We start from the raw sequence: 23,974 nt of genomic DNA, 5'->3' as shown, positions 1-23,974 counted from the left end.
ACCCAACGTATTGTGGGAAGCTTGTTTGACCCAAGTTAAACTATTTAAAGGCAATGCTACCAAATACACATGATGTAAGAAGTGTCTGTCTCATTGTCATAAATTGGGTCACCCTGTAGGCTCCAGAACAGGCCACAGAGGCTATAGACTCTCTACCGTATAGGCTACATGATTTTATGGAGTGTTGGGGAAGCGCCACAGTGCTGCGTCTCAGAACCATGGAGAGGTGGGCTGGGCATGGACAAGATAGATATTTTGAGCCCCTGTCGTTGTCAAAGTGGGCACTGCTTATCATGGGACGGCATCAAATCCAAATCAAACTTTATTTGTCACATCCACCGAATACAACAAGTGTAGACCTTACCACACAATGCTTACTTACAAGCTATTAACAAACAGTGCAGTTCAAGAAGAGTTAAGAAAATATTTACCAACTAATGTAAAAAAATATGTTTTTAAGTAACACAATAAAATAACAATAACGAGTCTATATACAGGGGGTATCGGTACCGAGTCAATGTGCGGGGGTACAGGTTTGTTGAGGTAATTTGTACATGTTGGTAGGGGTGAAGTGACTATGCAGAAATAATAATCAGTGAGTAGCAGCAGTGTACAAAACAAATGGGGGGGTTCAATGTAAATAGTCCGGTGGCCGTTTGATTAATTGGATTAGTTGGAGGTGCATCTTGGTCAGTTTAGCCCGCAAAATGCCACCATCTTCAATCTGCCACTCTAGGTTGGCTGCCTAATCATGCTTAATGGGCGGGCTGGCCCTGCCTTCAGGGCAGAGAAGCATTTTGATTTGAAGTAAATTGTTTTTTCAAATCTTGTAACTGATTAGTTTTCAACCCCACCCTGTTAACTTTCTATTTTGCAAATAGACACTGACTATACAGTATTGTTTGGTTCTCTCTTCCACTAACTCCTGTCCTGTATACAGGTATGTGATCACCAACCCTCCGTATGAGTTTGAGCTGGTCCCCACAGACCTGATCTTCTGCCTGATGCAGTTTGACCACAACGCGGGCCAGTCCCGGGCCAGCCTCTCCCACAGCTCTCACTCCTCCCATTCCTCCAGCAAAAAGAGCTCGTCCGTCCACTCCATCCCCACCACCAACCGGCAGAACCGCAGCAGCAAGGCCCGGGAGGCCGGCCACAAACAGAAGTAGGTGGATGAGATGTTTGTTATGTGTGTGTATGTCAGTCTGTGTTTGCTGGGGCATGAGTAGTATGTGGTGCCGATCGAAGTTTGGTGTGGGTGTTGTGTCTATGTAGGGTTGTGGCCAGAGTGTGTTTGAGCGCGTGGGTGAGAGACTGTTTGGGTCAATTATCCATATCTGTGTGTTTGTTGGGGTTTGTGTTTTGTTTGTGAGATTTTGTGCTCAATGTCCACATCATGTTTGTTGCAATTTTTGCTCTATAACCATCAGCATGTGGTCCTTGCTCTCAGCCTGCCTCCATAGCTACCATGATCTCATTAATGGAAACGTTGATGTGCATTATTTTCACAAATAATATTTGTAGAGCAAAAGAAAACACTTCTTATTTCCCGCTGACCTCATTGAACCTGTATTTGAGCATTCATTTAAGAACTCAAGATACCACTGAAAGAAGATGAGGAACCTTGACATAGAAAGACCTCTCATATGTTGTCTTGCTACAAAGCCGGTGACCGGTATGCCAGCTATTTTTTGCTAGATCGGTTAGTTTCTATACGACACAATAATGCGACTCGTATTGGCATAGCCTTCTTATATGTTGGTATTTGTACAAACAGTATGGCATGGTTATGGATTTAACGTGACACGATTTAAATAGACAAAACTTTACAGGTTGTCTATGAATGAGAAACATCATTCGACCATCTGTGTGGACATCTGTCTGGTTATTGTGTCTGTTCTGTGTCATCGCATGTCCATGTTCCTAGTTCTCAATCTCAAATGCTTATTTTTAGTTCTGTTTTTAATTTTGATATATTTTCCATAGAATGGAATAAGACAATATATACATTAAGTAATATTGAGCGATAAATCATTATTTTAAAGCTACTCAGAGAATTTGATTATAATGGTGATATGTCATGCTACCAACACCACTCCCTGAACCGTGCTAGATGTTTTAAGTTCATTCTTAAGATTAAATACAACAGATGAATTGTAATGTCTTAGTGTCCTTTTAAATGTTCCTTAGCATTTACCTGAATTTCCTCTTCAACATTGCATGTTAGGAAAGTGAATTGTAGTTGTTCAGTATCTTGAAACGTAGAAAGGGATAAGGGAACATCTGACAAGTAGGGTCAGGGTCAATTCAGTAAGTAAACTGAAATAACATAAAACATACAAAAGTGTAAAAAAATATATTTTGGCTATGGGGCCTCGTATTAGAAAATAGGATTTTGGTTTGATAAATTGCAGACAGTGTCAGTGCTTACATAGAGTACAGCAAGAGATCCAGTCATATCAGTGATTGTGTTTTAGACGTGTTATTTGCCTTGTAGATTGTAATACCATACTTAATTAGATTACCTACTTCTCTTTCTGAAGTGCAACAAGGATGAATAGAATGAGCCAAGGTATGCAAGTTAACGATTCTGCATGTCCTACTATTACTATAGCACCCTTAACGTGGGGTTCTAATCATAACTTTGTCCCTGTGGAGATTGTTATGACAAGGGGAGGTTTTGTAGTGTTTTTGTTATTTTCCTGTAAGGATAAGTCATCACGCCTCAGTTTAAGTTTTGCTTTCAAACAACGGAAAGCAAAATGGCTGCTGCTGCCTCTGCCCTCTCCCTGTCATGCCCAGGACCATCTCTGCACTGCATGAGGTCCAACCTTTCTCCTCTACTTATCTTTCTGTTTTACCTCCTTGACACCTTAATTCACCTGATGATGATTTTTCTTAGTTTTCTCTAGACAGAGCCTCTATTTTGTATAATTTCCTTATTATTTATCATGTTTTTTAGTTTGCTTTATTTCAGCTTGAGACAAATTGCATTGTGTGAAAGGTCTGTGTGTTTGCACATATTCTTTCCTATTGAATGCGATCAGATGACTGATGTTGTCCAAGTGTTGGAAATACGTTGTAATCCAGATTCAGTATTGCTCTATCAACTAGAGCCACAGAGACAAGGTGTTTCCTATCACGGACGATGTAACACACTTAACACAAACTGTCGATGCTACCTAAAGATCATAGCCCGGGTATCGATATGAGTAGGCTCGAAATCTCCAACTGACACCTCCCCGAAATGGGAAGGCATGACAAATATGAAGTCTAAATTGCAGAGGTATATGAGGCATTAAGTCGTGCACTCATAACCCTGTGGTGGTTTTAGAAGACAGACATCTTACTTCACCTTAGTTTAAAACATCAAATGCTTGTTCTGTAACACACTAGCCGGAGTACTAAGCTGAATGCCCACACACGCTCACATTCACACAGACACACATGCACACACTCACCAAAGTTGAAATGACTTTATCTGGAAGAAAATTAAGTAACTGATCTGAAACCTATGTTCCCTCATGGCGTTTTGGATTGGATGGTCATACATGCTATAAAAGACTGCTACTTAAACTGAGACAGTAATATATCACATGACACCATGTAGATTATTGAACACTAACATTTGGTTTTTGCCCCATCCCTCCGCAGAAAGGAAATGGTTTACAGATGAACCAGAAAATGCCTACCCACGGAACATTCAGATCAAGCCCATGAGCACTCACATGGCCAACCAAATCAACCAATACAAATCCACTAGCAGTCTGATTCCACCAATCAGAGAAGTTGAAGATGAATGCTGAAAACCAGGCCCACTTGATGACTCGTGAGAAGTCTGGATGCTCTTTCGAAAGGAGAGAAAGGGAGATGACAAACGGGGATGATGATGTTGATTCATTGGTCCTCACTCATTCTACAGATCAAGGGTTTGACATAAACACCACAACTTGAAGGGACCTCCTATGTGTATACCTTTAATGTTACTTCCATGCTCTACAATGGACAATGTTTTATTTATCAATCTTCCATAGAGATGTACATAATGACAATCAAATAAGGATTGTTCATCCCCCTAGCACTTTTTAAAATTATTTTAAGAGTTGAAAAAGAGAAGAAAAAGTACTTCCTGTCATTATTTGCAATAGTTCACATCTTTGTGTGACCACACTCCATGGCTACTGTAGCTGAGGTTACTACTGGTTGTTGGAGGATGAGGGCCGTGGCAGTTTTCTCATCACAATATCATAACATCTCCAAAAGATCCAGAAAACCGGCTGGGGTTCACCGCTCACCACTCATACTCCCTATCTGCTTCTGTTCTATTTGCACAAAAACTGGCCACCTTCTTTTGCAACATGACGACTTGAAACATTGATATCGTCCCAAAACAACTACCATCACAGAAAGTGTCAGCTTTTTGGTTTGTTGATTCACTGAATGAAAGAAAAGCTGCTTGTCATTTGGAGAGATGTAATGTGGAAAGATCCATTACGTCACTGCTTAGGGTATGCTACTGTATGTCATCACACTGTTGAGTAATCAATTAATGCATTCCAGTCCTGTAGAATGGGATCATATTGAAAATCAGGTGTCTTGAGACTCAGAGTACAGTAAGAGACAGTTCTTGGATAAGCTGGCTGACAGAGTATATAGCTACGCTGTACTTACATCTGTTCTGGTGATATCACAATGAAAATGGATGATAATGATGTCTATGACAGCGTTTCAAGCTCCTATCATCGCATGGTATGTCCCTGATCCCTTCTATAACAATAGAGCGCAGATGAGCACCTTAAACTGAAAACATAAAAGGGATGAAATAACAATCTTGTCCTATCCCTTATGTGCAAACATGAAAGGGGTGAATGGACAACCTTGTCTCGTCCCTGGCGAAAACATGAATGGGGTGAAAAGACAGCCTTCTCTTGTTCCTTGTGTGGACAGACAGATATGGTATGTACATGCAATGTGTGTACTGTACATGGCAGCGACGTGTCCCCTCTGTAAGAACATTGGTGGTACATCTGAGTTAAATGCACAAATTGGTATCATCATCATCTCTCCATCAGCGTGTCTGTGATGGTGGTTCAGCCTCTGGGGGAGCGTCATGTGGGATCAAGGCTACAATCATCCAAGACAAATAGGAACTAGATCTGTCTGGGGGTTGCGGATCAACTAATGAACTAAATAAACACGTTTCTATACTTAGTCACATCACCAACTATGATTGAGCTGAACATTTTTGTTACAAACATTAGCTGTGTGCCCTAAAACTTTAGGGAAAGCTTTTAAATCCAAACCTTTGCCATGATATCTTTGGTGAAAATTGGGATTTAAGAATGAAAAAATAAGCATCTAATTTGAATGTTTTTTGTTTGATGAGACATTTGGAGAAGCAATGCCACATATTGCGTAAAATGGGCATCAATGGGTCCTCCTTTGACCAGAACCACTGCCTGGCACAGGGTTGGTAACAGAGGCAGCAAAGAGCTTGGATGTTCTCCGCTGCCAATCCTGATGCCATCATATCACCTCTAAACTCTATTTAGGTAAACGTTAGGGAAAAGCTCAATCATAGTTTGGTTTAAAACGATGCCGCTGATGACTATGAAGAAAGCTGGAGAATGCTGCCTGTGTTCTTCATGTTATCCTGGTCATGGCTCAAGTGTGTGTTCAAAATGGACAGATTTTGTTTTGATCTTAAAGCAACCCAGACAGAGCTGCAGCCTTGGAAATGAGAGTGTATGGAGTCACAGATGATCCAACTAAAAACTAAACCTGGCTACTTTATATAAACAAACATGATTATGTTATATCCATATGAGCATACTCATTTTCTACTTATTATTACACATGACCTAATGAATAATGCTTTATGAAAGTAATCAATTTTTAATATTACCAGGCCTTTAATTGCATATAAGATTTTTATTCCCAAATGAATTGCTTTATTTAACATAATCCTACCAAAATGATGAATATAAATTCTGAAATACTTATAATTAGACATGCATCATTGAAGAACAGTATAAACCCTCTCTCCTCTTTGCAACAAAGACCATCCCTGAAAGTATAGTCATTATTAAAAGTCAATATTGTATAGGAGATTACCTAAATTTAAGCTTTTGTCTTTAACTGTTGAGTGCTCCTTAAAACGTAGATGGGCTTAGTTGAAGGATCTCTGTAGCTGTATTGATAAACCTTATCGCTGTGTATAAGACTGCTCATTTTCATCGACAAGTGAATACGAATACAGATGTGTGAGTCAAATGGAAATGGGGTAAAACAATCGCAAAAAAACTTTAGTTTCAATGGGTGTAAGTAATACCCAGACAGAGCCAATCGGAAAGGTGCATGAAGCTGGATCTGAGGCTTTCAGCCATTTGTTCTCTTCTGAGGGGGAAACTGTGTGACCTTCACTATCAATGATTGACCTAAATTAGGTCTCTTTCTAAGGAGGGATACACTGAAGTATTTATGTGCGTGTATACTGTATACTGTCATTCTCCATGGACATGTTTCAAACTATGTGACAGAGACAAATTGTTAGACCATCATCAGGTTGTTTGCAGTGAACAGATAGCCATGATAATATAGACAAAAGATCATGTATTTCTAAAGACCTGTCATTCGCGAGACCCCCCCCCCCCCCCCAAAAAAAATATGTCTATCTAAATATGTTGTGTAAATTCCTCCCATTATATAGATCACATGACGTTCTGAAGCAAAATGACCTAAGCTTTCTGTCTGTCTATTGGGTGTGTTGCAACTCTACTGTGGGCTCATTGACATTGTCCTGAGGTGAACTTTTGAATTGTGATTACATTGTCGTCACACTTTGTAGCAAGTAGAATTATTTTCAGAAAATATGTGAGTAAAAATTGATGTATAATTGGGTTGTTAATAATATACTTGCTAGCGTGAAAAATAAGGAATTGATATTTGATACTGACAATGACTTAATTCATTATACATAGTATTGACAAAGGACAAAATTATAATTTTGCCATATATGAAGAAAAAAAATGAAAAACTAGACTTTTGAAATTAAAGATCCTTTTCCACATTGCAACAACAAATTTGGAAAGAGCCGGTGTAATTTGACCTGGTAATATCAACCATCACAGAGATGCAGACATAGGGTAGCACCAATTCAGCAAGGCATATCACAATAAAGAGAGGACATACTTAATTTTACTGTTCTTGTTAAAATAGTTTTTTCTTATCAGGTTTACATTCCATTTTGTCAGCTCTAGTCAATTATGTTACCATAGTAATATCCATGGATTGTTTGAAACTGTCACTACTGCTTATTGATTGTTTACAGAGTTTTCTTTTTTGTATTCAGAAGTACTTAAATACCACTTTACTCAGAAATCAAATGGTACAAATCACAACCCAAAGCAGACACATACTTACAGAATAGTCCATTTCATTGTATCTAAATGTTTGTTTGTTTTTTCAATACGTGTACCCACAATTTGTGTGACTGGTTTGACTCAAACTGGGGAAAAAATCACAACACTGGACTGAAACCTGTTCTTACATTCTAAGGTTTTTAAGCTTTATCTCTTTCCAGCGCAAATACTCCACAAATCTAAGGTACTGCTCTATACCATATCATACGTTTGTATTAGATGTTGAATTCTTTGCAATGTACGCCTCTAAAGTTTTAGAGTGTTTTGAAGTGCCATGAAAAGTGTTGTTGAACAAGCATCGTCCAGTCATTCACAGACTCACTCACTTATTCAGAATGAGTAAGAGTTGAGTTAGTTCCTCTCAGAAAGGGAAGTAAATGTATTCGAGTATGGCATCTTATACTGGCATGGGGAACATCCAAGCCATCAATGCCTCCATGCCAGTAGAGTGCCAGGCAGTGCTGTAGGTCTAAAGGAGGGCCTGTTTGAAGACCCACTATAGCAAAAAGTGGCATTGAAAAGGAGGGAAGGGTACATGGGGCAGGGACACTGCTCATCAACCTTCAACATATCATACATCTGTGTTGGTCGTACTGTCTGTAGCCTAAGGTACCTAACTTGTTGTTAGGAGACTGCAGAGAGATATGTTAAAACATGTTTGTTGTGTGGTAGAAGGTATGAATGACTGAAGGATGCACAGAGAGCACAGGCCAGGCTGTTTCATGTGCTTGAGAACACCTGTCGGTGTTTTAGTCAACTTAAGAGTCAGGACTATGAAACTTCACACATTGTTTCATATTTTTGTTAATCTATTTTCTTGCTGTAAAGGATGGATATAACTTATTTGCTGGAAAATGTACTAGATGTAATAAAATATATAATACTATGGGGGATTTAAGTCTTAACAACACATTGATATTGCAGTTGGCAATTTGATTTTGATGAAGGAAAAAAAATGCTGTTTTTTTTGTGGGGGGGGGGGGGGGGCTGCCTATCAGTTCAGATGGAATTCAGGACATTGCTCTCACATGTCACATATCTGATTCTTTGGCACATGGTCATTGCAGGAATCGGGAGTTTGAAATAGCCTACTTAGTTTTGTCGAAGCGAAAATAAATATATGGAGAATTTGATGGTGCTGAGTTGATCTACCTGACTCTGTCAAATATAATCTGCTGATAAATATACTGTCTTGTACAAAAAGTTTGTACATAAATTGTACATGATTTCTTTTTGTATTTTCTCAAATTAAAATGGATGTATTTGTGTTCTAAAACTGGAACGTCTCCTCGCATTTCCTTCCAGCATTAGAAAATGTGTATATTCCATACAGTGATGCATGTTAGTCTTAAGCACTGTACAGCATTGGGAGAAAATAGACCATAGTCAATGACAATATACTAAAGTACCACAAGGTGTTAACATTCTGTTTAATAATACTTAATTCGACAAGGGGCAAATATACATACAACAATTAACATGAAACGTACACACAAAACAGCTTGTTGATTACAAGTTCTCTCCATCACAGCCTCGCCCTGGATGATGTCCTATAAGAGCAGACTATCCTAATGTTACACATTGAAATAGAATTAGAACATATTAAACCTCTGTGATCCTACAGTTTCCTAGATGCTGTGTCATATAAATTGACACACAAAAAAAATATATATATTTACACTTAACAAAAATATAAACGCAACATGTAAAGTGTTGCTTCCATGTTTCATGAGCTGAAATGAAAGATCCCAGACATTTTCCATATGCACAAATTCTCTCAAATTTTGTGCACAAATTGGTTTACATACCTGTTAGTGAGCATTTTATCCTTTGTCAAGATAATCCATCCACCTCACAGGTGTGGCGCATCAACAATCTGATTTAAACAGCATGATTATTACATAGGTGCACCTTGTCCTGAGGACAATAGAAGGCCACTCTAAAATGTGCAGTTTTGTCACACAATTTCACACAATGTCTCAAATTTTGAGGGAGCGTGCAATTGGTATGCTGACTGCAGGAATATCCACTAGAGCTGTTGCCAGAGAAATCAATGTTTATTCCTCTACCATAAGCTGCCTCCAACGTTGTTTTAGAGAATTTGTCACTAGTATGTACAACCGGCCTCACAACCACAGACCACATGTAACCATGCCAGCCCGGGACCTTTACATCTGGCTTCTTCACCTGCGACATCGTCGGGGACCAGCCACCCGGACAGCTGATGAAAAACTGAGGAGTATTTCTGTCTGTAATAAAGCCCTTTTGTGGGGAAAAACTCATTCTGATTGGCTGGGCCTGGCTCCCCAGTGGGTGGGCATATGCCCTCCTAGGCCCACCCGTGGCTGCGCCCCTGCCCAGTCATGTGATATGCATAGATTAGGGACTAATTCATTATTATTTAAATTTACTTGATCTCCTTATATGAACTGTAACTCAGTAAAATATTTGAAATTGTTGCATGTTGCATTTATATTTTTGTTCAGTATATTATATTTGTGATCCTATACAGGTACAACAAGACTAAGGGCTCTATTCAGTTTATATCGCTGAAGCGTCGTTTCAGATTGAGCCAACATATGCAGCGTTTACCGTGAATGAAGTCTCCGCCAATGCGGAAACATTGCCTTTATATTTACTCGATACAGATTCAATAGAGCCTCTAAATGGTGGTGATGTCTATACAACACCCCTGTCTTTGACCTTGGCTTTCCCGAGGGATAGAGGGAGAGGAGGGGAGGAACTGAAGATGAATGTCTATTAAATTTTCCTCTATCTGTATAGCCAGTGAGACGTCAATGACCCTGTGCTCCAAGGCAAGCCACCAATCCCCTGATCCCTGCATGCTGTAGCATCATACAGGCATTACTCTTGATGTACATTTAGTGACATGCTATTACCTGCTCCATCACTTACGCCTGTCAATCGGACGGGATCCATGGTGAATGGTAAGAATGGGCCTAAGAGCACATCAGCCTCTCTTAGCTCATATATCAACGTAGGGATTGAAAATAGAATATCAGCTATGTGATGGTAAAAGGTGGTCCCATACTTCTCTTATTTATATTATGCATCATTATTGATGTTAGTTAAATCACAACGTAGAGAAATATTATGATAAATTTATTTTTTGTTACTTTTACACCTTTTTTCTCCCCAATTTCGTGGGATCCAATTGGTAGTCACAGTCTTGTCGCTACAACTCCCGTGCGGACTCGGGAGAGGCAAAGGTCAAGAGGCATGCGTCCTCCGAAACACAACTCAAACAAGCCGCACTGCTTCTTGACAATGCCCACTTAACCCGGAAGCCAGCCGCACCAATGTGCACTGCGCCCGGCCTGCCACAGGAGTCGCTAGTGCGCAATGGGACAAGGACATCCCGGCCGGCCAAACCCTCCCCTAACCCGGTCGACGTTGGGCCAATTGTGCACCGCCCCATGGGTCTCCCGGTCGCGGCTGGCTGCAACAGAGCCTGGACTCGAACCCAGAAACTCTAGTGGTACAGCTAGCACTGTGATGCAGTGCCTTAGACCACTGCGCCACTCGGGAGGCCCCAGGAGAGATGTTAAAGTAGAAAGCAATTCCACTGTGTGTGCGTGCGTGCAGAGCTGGTCCTCCTCCTCGTCGCCTCTGAGTTGAAGTGTGTAATTTCACACTCCAACATCAAGCAGCTAAACAGAAGGAGAATATATGACCCGCATTGGCATTTGTCCTTATTTCTCTCTAAAATGTGCAAACACTATTACCCTTGGGTTATCTAAAGTGGTGCGGTGACGATTCAACGCCTGCCCGCCGCCTCTGCACTCCCTCAGCCTCGCAATCACAAGATGACAAGCTGCAGAAAGAAAAACAAGAGCGACAGAGAGAAAGGGAGATGTAGAACGAGAGAGGGGGTAGAGGGTGAGGAAAATAAAGAGACATATAAATCGAGATGGAGAGAGAGGGGGAGACTGACAAGGAAAGAGAGGAAGAAGGAGAGAGAGAGATGGGTTGGAGATGGAGCAGATGTTGGTGGCTGTGTTGATTTGTAGCCTGATAAGGGTGGCACCCAGGCGGCTGGAATTGATGGCTTGTTAGAGAGGATGGGCTCCTCTGTGAGATGTTTTCAAAATGATTGATTTACAATAAAGTGGCTCCGGGTGTGTGCACGCAGGCAGAACTGATGCAGATCGATAGAGCTGAAATTGATTGATCAGCCATTTAGCTTGGCAGTGTGTTTACTGAACGAAACCAGGCAGGAACCCCCCTTTCCCTCTATCACCTCTCAATAAAACAGAGAGAGGGAGAAACACTAGCCAACTACCTCTGGGCCTGCCTGAATATTCTGCTTGCAACACAACACGAACCAGGCGATATCTGAATATGAACCATAAAAATGTAATCATACAGTAAGAGGTGCTGGTGTGAAACGTTTATGACCGTGTACTTTATTCCGCTATCAATGTGTCCCTCTGGGACTTGGAGAAACAGAGATGGCAAAGCTGTCTCACCGTACCTGTTCCTTGCAAGGAACATAGGAATAATGCTGGCTCTGTCATTGTCTCTGCGTTAGGGTCTTTCTTTGTGAGGTAGATAACACGTTCTGATGTCATTTTGTACCGTGAAAAACACAAGTCATTGATGTTCAGCAAAGCAACATATTTTCATCCCCCGCCACATCTGTGATCGTTGACTTTTCTTAGCATTTTTGGTAACCTTTTATTCTGTTAGGGGCTGATTCAGATATAGGAAATCAATGCCTTTTTTATGCTTTTTGATTCACACACTTCTCAGTAGTTGGTATTCAAACTTACCTTATCTGCGGATGAGTGCACTGAGTAAATATGAGTCAATCCCAGAAAACACACCCGCTCTGTTAATTTATCTAAAGCCATCCCTTTAAATACTGTGTACTTGTATTTACAATTTGATTGGCACAAGACTGGAATGTAAACCTATGGAGACCATGTTTAGGATATGGAAAGATAGAGATGAAAAAATGTTAGGCAGAAAAAAACACAGATTTTACACCAATATTTCTGTAAGTCGCTCTGGATAAGAATGTCTGCTAAATTACTGTAATGTACTAATGAAATGTAATTTATTCCTAAATCCTACTTCATTGAAAAATAGGTTTGGAGAGCCTTTATCCACGAACGAAAACAACAGTTTCAACTGAAAGTTGCCACACATTATTCAATGGTATTGTTGGAAGTAGTGTACAATAGAATTCTAATAGGGATCATGGAACTGTGTGATGATAAGGGTCTTATGCCAAACTAACGGGTTGGTCTGCACTCCATAATGATTTAGTAAGCCTACAATTTGTATTTGGTCTTCATTAAATAGGATCCACTATTACTTGTGACTCTCATCAACAACCACAAGGACCTGACAGTATTTACAAAGGAAACAAATAAAGGTAGGGTAAATCAAACGATGTAATGGAATGATACGAAATGTAGGGTACCAACTGATAGGCACTAACACTAAATTGGCAGTTAAATATGTGGTTATTACTAACGGTCGCTACCGATAGTGGCTAATAATATGTAATATAATACAAATAGTAGGAAACAGGAAAAGTCGGGCATATAATAAAAACATTCTAGAACGCACAAAGGCGTGACTTTCATTCTGCACGGCTTTGCCTTGTCATCCCATTTAGCTTGCATCTCCAAGTTTCAGCCCATAAAATTACAATTCTGCATATGGGCACAGCATTTCATACTTCACTGTGGGAAAGGGGCATAAATACCTGTCCTGATGATATGCTTCTCAGTTTGCTGCCATATGGCTGGTTAAAATGTTGTCTCCATCGATCATAAGGTAAAATCTAAAACAATTGTCATTTAGCCCATACAATCCCATTATCCAAATGGATTACTCATTTACCTAGCTTTTATCAATAGCTCTTTTCGATGTATACAGTAGAAGAAAAATAAGTTGGTCATGGATAGTAAACAATGCTGAAAAAGCCTTTGTAAATGAGTGCCTTGATTACACCCAGATGTTTTTGTTGCGCAAAGGCTTTTTAGGCATTGTTCAGTATCCAGAATGAACTTATTTTTGTTTTAAAGGATCTCATCCCATTATCAAAGAGCACCTCATGCCATACAACTTTAACCAGTGGACCGCTTCTCTCCTGTGTCTCGTATAAATGAAAGTGTATGGAGAAAAGAAAGTAGAAGTTTTTCCACTTGGAACCGACAGGTTCACGCAACCTTATTCATGGTTTCCTCGCGCATAAAGATGGCGGAATTAAGAGGAGAATAAAATCAAAGTCAGAACATCTGTAAACACACCTCTGCCACACCACTTTCTGTGATTTGCACCCCACATGTGTTTCCCCGAGTTCAGAATGTGCGCAGAGATGAAAGGGCGTAAAAAATGAATTAGGTTTAATTTACGTACATCTAGCTCAGTTCTGAATTCCCCATAGTGCCCTATGGATGGATGCATCTATTGCACTTAGTACTTTGAGTGTACCTAAATACGACAAAAATCATCATATATATTTTCTGTCACCCAGTCCTCTGGTTAACACTGGGCCTCCATAGTCTCACCGTGGCGTGTACAGACAGTGGCCCCATCATGTTGCTTATTACCGATTTTACACAGCCAGTGACAGTCACCGCCAGAGAGAGGATGTCAGGCTGCCAATAATATTTACCGTCTGGTGTCAATGGATGGCATGGTCTATCCAGCAGACGCCTGGGGGCTTCTGTGATTGGTCTGACAGCACCCTATAGCATCATGAACCTCGAGCTACTCGCAAATCAACCACACAGAAACGACGAGTGTCTTCTGGAGGATGCCTGAGTGCCTGTGGCTAGGAACCAGGAGATGAAGCACGATGCTAGCGCAAGCTAACACTGGATTTCTTTAGGCCCTAATACAAATAAAGCAAGGTGCTGTTGATCTAAATACAACACAGCTGCTGCCAGATCATGCATCGCCCAAGAAAGCTGCACGGGGAGCCTGTTAGTTCCGCTTTGAACTCACATCAAGGATGAGAGCGATATCAAAAGGAGAACGAACGCCCTCAAAACAGCCATCTTATGAGGCTTGAAAAGCCATGCGTAGGTAGGCCCTAGTTTCTTTATCTTTTTAAAATTGTATTTATCTTGGCTGCTGTCGTGAATAAACAGTGCTTTTGAGAAGTCATTATGGGCCATTTGGTAAATCAATAAAGTGTAAAAATCCTAAATTATTTTCCAGATGAACTGCTAGCAAGCTAAATGAAACGACAGTCAGTAGAAGTACAAAGGCTATAACTTTTCTATTGAGCCTCTTGTTTCTCCCAGTCGTGTTGGGTTCAGTCAATCCATGTTGGGATGGCTGTAATGATTGGATTTCCATGACAGTGATGTGAGGCATGTTGACACCAATTACTGCCTTTCTCTTTGACCTCGCTGGATATCAAGCTGGGGTGTAATACACACGACACACACTCAGGCACGTGCAAATACACACACACACACACACACACACACACACACACACACACACACACCTCTGATCACATCACATCAGCTCCAGTGAACAACATACAAAAGAGAGACAGAGGAAGATGGAGAGAAAAGGAGAGGAAGACAGAAAAACAGATACGGAGACAGATATACAAAAACGATCTATTCCAGCTCAGCCATGTGTGATAGCGGTTTCCATGACGATGTGGCATGCCCAGTGCATCATCAGCACCATCGCAGATGAACAGTCAACCTTTACCAAAACAACAAGGTCATTACGTAGCCTTGTCAAATCAATGCAGAGAATGTCCGTGCTGATTAAGCCATCCCCTCTTAGCTCTGACACTGTGTCAATAGCAACCAGGCAGGCAGGCAGAGAGATGGTGTGTGCGTGTGTGAGTGCAGCTTCATTTGAGCCTGTATTAAATTGGCAAGAGCAGCTAATCTTTACCTAGGGCCAATTAACAGAATTAAAGGAGAACAACAAAGGCACAGGGGAAGGGCTGTTTTCTCTTTCTTCCAATGCCATTTGTAATTAGTATTTTTTCCTCCTCTGAAAAAAAGTTTTTTTTTTTCTTTGTAAAATTGTCACTCTGGCTGAGTGTTTGATCTAAGTACTGACAATCAAATAACCAGTGAAAACTATTTAGAGGCCCTGGAGGGAACTAGAGGAGTCTCATAACTTGTCATTATTACCGTGCTTTGAAATCAAGTATAACTTTTCTATTGAGCCCTCTTGTTTCTCCCAGTCGGTGTTGAGGAAAATCCTCTAGCCAGAGGGACTTTTTAATAAGTTTATCCAACTCAAAAAACGTTTCCCAAAATGTTTAACCAACACAAACCAACTCAAAATAATGCATTTATCTAAATAAAATAATAAGTTTACCAAGCTCAAATTAATCAACAGTTTACTCAACTCAACAACAACAAAAACATAACTAACTCAAAATGAATCAATCAGTTTACCCAACTCATAATAACTTTTTATCCAATACAAAATAACACATCCTCGCTCAATCGACATCCTGGCTCATCTGGCTCAACCCTAACCCTAGCGCCAAACCTCACCCCCTTACCTCAGCTTTAACCTCGTCCCCAGGCTTGACTTGCTGGCGCATAGAGCCTGGTAAAAGTGTGGGACTGTTTGGGATTTAGGGGGTGTGGATTTACTGAGTGACATGATAATCAATTCAAATTCTGTAAGAATCACACGACTATGAGACGTGGCTCCAAATCAAGTGTTTGTTATGGTGCACCACTGAAATAATTCCCTGGAACCCGAGGTAGAAAGAACATATCGCCTGCCGTTCATGCTAATAGCTATCCATTTGAATTCTGCTAGTTATTCTGTAACATGATGTATACTGTACACTGTCTTCAAATAGAAAAAGTAAAGACACACCATCAAAGGCATTTAATGATGTACACTGAGTATACCAAACATTAAGAATACCTTCCTAATATTGAGTTGCAACCCTCCCTTTTGTTTTGCAATTAGAGAAGCCTCAATTTGTCGGGCAGGGACTCTACAAGGTGTCGAAAATGTTCCACAGGGATGCTGGCATTGACCCCAATGCTTCCCACAGTTGTTTTAAGTTGGCTGATGTCCTTTAGGTGGTGGACCTACTTGATACACATACTACCATATCCTGTTCAAAGGCATTTAAATATTTTGTCGTGCCTACTCATCCATTCACATACACAATCCATGTCCCAATTATCTCAAGGCTTAAAAATACTTCTTTAACCTGTCTCCTCCCCTTCATCGACACTGATTGAAGTGGATTTAACAAGTGACATCAATAACGGATCATAGCTTTCCATGTTGCACGAGCGAACCAAGTTCTGTTTGTTGCACAGGAACACAAAAACAACACTGCAGCACACATAGGGCTCTATTCAATCAGATCTGCTTTAGCCGACATCCGCATGGTGGTTGTTTTGACATGTCGGAGGTGTTAAAGCTGTGAAATCCACAAGTGGCTCCTGGCATTAACAGAAGTCCCATGCAGCCTTGTTTACAAGTTCGAACACTGGAATGTGAGATGTCATCTACACCTCGATTAGGACAATACAAAATCCTCAGTTTGTTCAACAATTTTTCAATTTGAGCGCAATTATTTATATTTATATTTCTTTATTTTTCTATTTCTTTCTTTCTATTTCTAACAAAAATATAAATGCAACATGCAACAATTTCAACGATATTACTGAGTTCATATAAGGAAATCAGTCAAATTAACTATATTCTAGGCATCTAATCTATGAATTTCACGACTGGGCAGGGGCGCAACTATGGGGCATAGGCCCACCCACTTGGGAGCCAGGACCAGCCAATCAGAATGAGTTTTTCCCCACAAAAGGGCTTTATTACAGACATAAATACTCCTCATTTTCATCAGCTGTCCGGGTGGCTGGTCCCCGACGATGTCGCAGGTGAAGAAGCCATATGTAAAGGTCCCGGGCTGGCATGGTTACATGTGGTCTGTGGTTGTGAGGCTGGTTGGACATACTACTGCCAAATTCTCTAAAACAAAGTTGGAGGCGGTTTATTGTAGAGAAATTAACATAAAAGTATCTGGTAAGTGCTCTTGTGGACAATACAGCAGTGAGCATGCCAATTGCATTTTCCTTCAAAGCATGTGACATCATTGGCATTGTGTTATGTGACAAAACTGCACATTTTAGAGCGGCCTTTTATTGTCCCCAGCACAAGGTGCACCTGTGTAAAGACCATGTTGTTGAATTAGCTTCTTGATATGCCACTCGTCAGGTGGACAAATTATCTTGGAAATGTGTGCACAACATTTTAGAGAAATACGCTTTTTGTGCGTATGTAAAATTTGAATGTAAAATCTTTTTTTTCAGCTCATGAAACAGGGACCGACACTTTACATGTTGCGTTTATTTATTTATTTATATAACTCAAGTCGGTTATCATTAAAATCCAGACAGAAAATATTTACACAAGAAGCAAATCTAATATCACACTCAAAAAAATAAAGGGAACACTAAAATAACACATCCTAGATCTGAATGAATGAAATATTCTTATTAAATACTTTTTTCTTTACATAATTGAATGTGCTAACAACAAAATCACACAAAAATTATCAATGGAAATCAAATTTAGCAACCCATGGAGGTCTGGATTGGAGTCACACTCAAAATTAAAGTGGAAAACCACACTACAGGCTGATCCAACTTTGATGTAATGTCCTTAAAACAAGTCAAAATGAGGCTCAGTAGTGTGTGTGGCCTCCACGTGCCTGTATGACCTCCCTACAACGCCTGGGCATGCTCCTGATGAGGTGGCGGATGGTCTCCTGAGGGATCTCCTCCCAGACCTGGACTAAAGCATGGAGCGAGACATGATGGCCCAGATGTGCTCAATTGGATTCAGGTCTGGGGAACGGGCGGGCCAGTCTATAGCATCAATGCCTTCCTCTTGCAGGAACTGCTGACACACTCCAGCCACATGAGGTCTAGCATTGTCTTGCATTAGGAGGAACCAGGGCCAACCGCACCAGCATAGGATCTCATCTCGGTACCTAATGGCAGTCAGGCTACCTCTGGCGAGCACATGGAGGGCTGTGCGGCACCCTAAAGAAATGCCACCCCACACCATGACTGACCCACCGCCAAACCGGTCATGCTGGAGGATGTTGCAGGCAGCAGAACGTTCTCAACGGCGTCTCCAGACTCTGTCACGTGCTCAGTGTGAACCTGCTTTCATCTGTGAAGAGCACAGGGTGCCAGTGGCGAATTTGCCAATCTTGGTGTTCTCTTGCAAATGCCAAACGTCCTTCACGGTGTTGGGCTGTAAGCTTGGCCCTCATACCACCCTCATGGAATCTGTTTCTGACTGTTTGAGCAGACACATGCACATTTGTGGCCTGCTGGAGGTCATTTTGCAGGGCTCTGGCAGTGCTCCTCCTTGCACAAAGGCGGAGGTAGCGGTCCTGCTGCTGGGTTGTTGCCCTCCTACGGCCTCCTCCACGTCTCCTGATGTACTGGCCTGTCTCCTGGTAGTGCCTCCATGCTCTGGACATTACGCTGACAGACACAGCAAACCTTCTTGCCACAGCTCGCATTGATGTGCCATCCTGGATGAGCTGCACTACCTGAGCCACTTGTGTGGGTTGTAGACTCCGTCTCATGCTACCACTAGAGTGAAAGCACCGCCAGCATTCAAAAGTGACAGCCAGGAAGCATAGGAACTGAGAAGTGGTCTGTGGTCCCCACCTGCAGAACCACTCCTTTATTGGGGGTGTCTTGCTAATTGCCTATAATTTCCACCTGTTGTCTATTCCATTTGCACAACAGCATGTGAAATTTATTGTCAATCAGTGTTGCTTCCTAAGTGGACAGTTTGATTTCACAGAAGTGTGATTGACTTGGAGTTACATTGTTGTTTAAGTGTTCCCTTTATTTTTTTGAGCAGTGTATATATATAAATATATATATATATATATATATATATATATACACACACACACAGTTGAAGTCGGAGGTTTACATACACTTAGGTTGGAGTCATTAAAACTTTTTTTTCAACCACTCCACAAATGTCTTGTTAACAAACTATAGTTTTGGCAAGTCGGTTAGGACATCTACTTTGTGCATGACACAATTGTTTTCAGACAGATTATTTCACTTATAATTCACTGTATCACAATTCCAGTGGGTCAAAAGTTTACATACACTAAGTTGACTGTGCCTTTAAACAGCTTGGAAAATTCCAGAAAATGATATCATGGTTTTAGAAGCTTCTGATAGGCTAATTGACATCATTTGAGTCAATTGGAGGTGTACCTGTGGATGTATTTCAAGGCCCACCTTCAAACTCAGTGCCTCTTTGCTTTACATCATGGGAAAATCAAAATAAATCAGCCAAGACCTAAGACAAAAAATTGAAGACCTCCACATGTCTGGTTCATCCTTGGGAGCAATTTCCAAACGCCTGGAGGTACCACATTCATCTGTACAAACAATAGGACGTAGGTATAAACATCATGGGACCACGCAGCCGTCAATACTCTCAGGAAGGAGACGCTTTCTGTCTCTTAGAGATGAACGTTCTTTGGTGTGAAAAGTGCAAATCAATCTCAGAACAACAGCAATGGACCTTGTGAAGATGCTGGAGGAAACCGGTACAAAGGTATCTATATCCACAGTAAAATTAGTCCTATATCGACATAACCTGGAAGGTAGCTCAGCAAGGAAGAAGCCAATGCTCCAAAACCGCCATAAAAATGCCCGACTACAGTTTACAACTACACATGGGGACAAAATCATACTTTTTGGAGAAATGCCCTCTGGTCTAATGAAACAAAAATAGAACTGTTTGGCCATAATGACCATTGTTATGTTTGGAGGAAAAAGGGGGAGGCTTGCACGCCGTGAAGCACGGGGGTGGCAGCATCATGTTGTGGGGGTACTTTGCTGCAGGAGGGACTGGTGCACTTCACAAAAGACATGGAATTATGAGAAAGGAAAATTATGTTGATTTATTGACGCAACATCTCAAGACATCAGTCAGGAAGTTACAGCTTGGTCGCAAATGGGTCTTCCAAATGGACAATGACCCCAAGCACACTTCCAAAGTTGTGGCAAAATGGCTTAAGGACAACAAAGTCAAGGTATTGGAGTGGCCATCACAAAGCCCTGACCTCAATCCCGTAGAGAATTTGTGAACAGAACTGAAAAAGCGTGTGCGAGCAAGGAGGCCTACAAGCCTGACTCAGTTACACTAGCTCTGTCAGGAGGAATGGGCCAAAATTCCCCCAACGTATTGTGGGAAGCTTGTGGAAGGTTACCCTAAATGTTTGACCCAAGTTAAACAATTTAAAGGCAATACACTCAATTAGTATTTGCTAGCATGTAAACTTCTGACCCACTGGGAATGTGATGAATGAAATAAAAGCTGAAATAAATCATTCTCTCTACCATTATTCTGACATTTCACATTCTTAAAATAAAGTGGTGATCCTAACTGACCTAAGACAGGGAATTTTTACTAGGATTTAATGTCAGGAATTGTGAAAAACTGAGTTTAAATGTATTTTGCTAAGGTGTATGTAAACTTCCAACTTCAGCTGTATATAGATATATTTATTTATACCCCTTTTTCTCCCCAATTTTATGGTACTCAATTGGTAGTTATAGTCTTGTCCCATCGCTGCAACTTCAGTACGGACTCGGGAGAGGTGAAGGTCGAGAGCCGTGTCCCCTCGAAACACTGCTTTTTGACACAATGCACGCTTCACCCGTTGGAGGAAACGTTATACACTTGGAGACCATGTCAGAGTGCATGTGCCCGGCCCGCCACAGGAGTCGGTAGAACGCGATGGGACAAGGACATCCTGGCCGGCCAAACCCTCCCCTAACCCGGACGACGCTGGGCCTCACGGGTCTCCCAGTCACGGCCGGCTTCGTCACAGCCTGGGATCGAACCAGGATCTGTAGAGACACAGCTAGCAGTGCCTTAGACCGCTACGCCACTCGGGAGGCCCGCGTTTATATTTTTGTTCAATATATATAGCCTACACTTTCTCACTCTGAACTTCTAACAGGATTGGGGTGTATCCTGACAATGATCGCACATAATATCCGCTATGCGTGTGTCTGTTATTGCCGGTTAACGCTTGATTTGATTGAATCTAGGCCTTTGGGGTAGGTTATAAGGTATGCGCTAGATGGTGATGAACTGAGAAAAAAATAAAAATAATAAATTCAGCAGTTGTTTTGTCCGCTCTGAAACCAGCGGTCAGAGAGAGAGCCGGCTGGTAGATGAGATTACCTCAGCCTTAACCCTAACCTACAGAATAATCCACCTACAACTCTTTCACTTCCTGAGTACAACTTTCTCTTGATCATGTAATGGAGGAGGATTTGAGTGGGAACTGAATTGTCTCAAGTTTATCCTCTGCCTGCATGCTCTGTTCTCACAGCCTAATCAATATGTTTTGGAAGATGGTCGAGGTTAGGCTTATCAGCCCGCCTGTGAAACAGAATATGTAATACCCAAATGTTATGGTTCACGATTAAACTTTACCACGCAGACAAACAACCAATAAACATTTAGCTTAATGACATTCACACAAGCTGCTGTATATTCAGATCAATAATTTGTGTAATTAATATTTATTATAATAATTATTTGTAGAGAACATTTCCCATGCTCAATGCACATAAGGTAGAAAACACAAACAAAACAAAAAATGGCATCAATACATATAAAGGAGAAAACAACTATCACAATACATCAATCATTACCTACCAGAGCAGCAGATAGACTTTAAAGGTCCATTACCTACCAGAGCAGCAGATAGACTTTAAAGGTCCATTACCTACCAGAGCAGCAGATAGACTTTAAAGGTCCATTACCTACCAGAGCAGCAGATAGACTTTAAAGGTCCATTACCTACCAGAGCAGCAGATAGACTTTAAAGGTCCATTACCTACCAGAGCAGCAGATAGACTTTAAAGGTCCATTACCTACCAGAGCAGCAGATAGACTTTAAAGGTCCATTACCTACCAGAGCAGCAGATAGACTTTAAAGGTCCATTACCTACCAGAGCAGCAGATAGACTTTAAAGGTCCATTACCTACCAGAGCAGCGGATAGACTTTAAAGGTCCATTACCTACCAGAGCAGCAGATAGACTTTAAAGGTCCAATGCAGACATTTTTATCTCAATGTCAAATCATTTCTGGGTAACTAAGTACCTTATTTTATTTGTTTTCAATTAAAGTGATCAAAAATGAACAAAAATAGATCCTGTGCAAAGAGCAATTTTTCAAGCAAGAATTTAGGTACGACTGTCTGGGAGTGGGGAGGGGAAAACTGAAAACTAGCTATTATTGGCAGAGAGGTTTGGAACTCCCTTTCTTATTAGTCTATTAACTATGTCGCCAGGGCCTCCCGGGTGGCGCAGTGGTTAAGGGCGCTGTACTGCAGCGCTAGCTGTGCCATCAGAGTCCCTGGGTTCGTGCCCAGGCTCTGTCGTAACCGGCCGCGACCGGGAGGTCCGTTGGGCGACGCACAATTGGCCTAGCATCGTCCGGGTTAGGGAGGGATTGGTCGGTAGGGATCTCATTGTCTCATCGCGCACCAGTGACTCCTGTGGCGGGCCGGGCGCAGTGCGCGCTAGCCAAGGTTGCCAGGGGCACGGTGTAGCCTCCGACACATTGGTGCGGCTGGCTTCCGGGTTGGATGCGCGCTGTGTTAAGAAGCAGTACGGCTGGTTGGGTTGTGCATCGGAGGACGCATGACATTCAGCCTTCGTCTCTCCCGAGCCCGTACGGGAGTTGTAGCAATGAGACAAGATAGTAGCTACTACAACAATTGGATACCACGAAATTGGGGAGAAAAAGGAGTAAAAAAAATCCAGGCAGGCCAAAACTCCATCCCACAAGCAGAACTTGTACTATGCAGTCTTTTCAAACATCTCTTACACTAAAAGGGCACCATCATAATTGTCACAATCTCATAGTATTATTCCAACCTCAGTGTGGAAATATATATAAAACCAACATTTTTGACTGCACTGGGCCTTTAAGCAAATTAAGCGATCAAAATTTAAAGCTAGCTTGAATAGGTAGGCCTTTAGTTGCGTTTTAAATTACGAAATTGAAGCTGCCTCCTTGATGTACAGGTACAGTGTTCTAGAATGGAGGGATCACGTGAAAAGGCCCTTTCAGCCATGCTGTGCAGGGTTGTGGCTGGTGTGACCAGGCTGTTAGAGACTGATGATCGTGGAGTAGGTTGTGTAGATTGGTAGGAAAATGTCATCCCTTTATAGATATAAGGCATCAAAATGTGATGACAGTGCAAAGGGTGTGTAGACTTTCACCAGCGACTGTACGTCGCCGATTTAATGCAGTTTTCCAAATTGTGTTTCAAATCCCCCACAATTGTTTCAAACCACCCAAAATTGCTTTAAAACCCCCAAAATGATTTTCAACTGCGGAAAACACATTTTTAAACTCAGAAAATTGAGTTTAGAATCCCAGAAATATTTTTTTTAAATCCCAAAAATATGGTGTTTCAAAACCCTGAAAAGAGAGTTTGAAGATCCTGAAAGTGCTAAAGTACCT

The 23,974-nt window shown here is 41.4% G+C and overlaps 1 protein-coding gene across 9 annotated transcripts in view; it reads left to right on the top strand.

Moving 5' to 3' along the window:
* LOC139382040 (potassium large conductance calcium-activated channel, subfamily M, alpha member 1a) overlaps window positions 1–8,374 on the top strand; it is a 288,548-nt gene extending 280,174 nt beyond the window's left edge. For 4 of the 9 annotated variants that reach the window (XM_071125982.1, XM_071125984.1, XM_071125981.1 and 1 more), the window contains 3 exons: window positions 941–1,165; window positions 2,544–2,572; window positions 3,655–8,349. In XM_071125982.1, the coding sequence (XP_070982083.1) occupies window positions 941–1,165; window positions 2,544–2,572; window positions 3,655–3,806 (406 nt within the window). In that variant the 3' untranslated portion in view covers window positions 3,807–8,349. Of the gene's footprint in view, window positions 1–940; window positions 1,170–2,543; window positions 2,573–3,654 lie in introns of those variants that run through there. The other 5 variants (XM_071125988.1, XM_071125986.1, XM_071125985.1 and 2 more) reach the window with 2 other exon arrangements.
* Window positions 8,375–23,974: the final 15,600 nt, after the last annotated feature.

Source organism: Oncorhynchus clarkii, chromosome 23, assembly GCF_045791955.1.
Source record: "Oncorhynchus clarkii lewisi isolate Uvic-CL-2024 chromosome 23, UVic_Ocla_1.0, whole genome shotgun sequence".
In the NCBI taxonomy this organism is placed as follows: Eukaryota; Metazoa; Chordata; class Actinopteri; order Salmoniformes; family Salmonidae; genus Oncorhynchus; species Oncorhynchus clarkii.
Note: the sequence above shows the minus strand (reverse complement) of the source record. Positions and strands in the feature narration are given on the sequence as shown.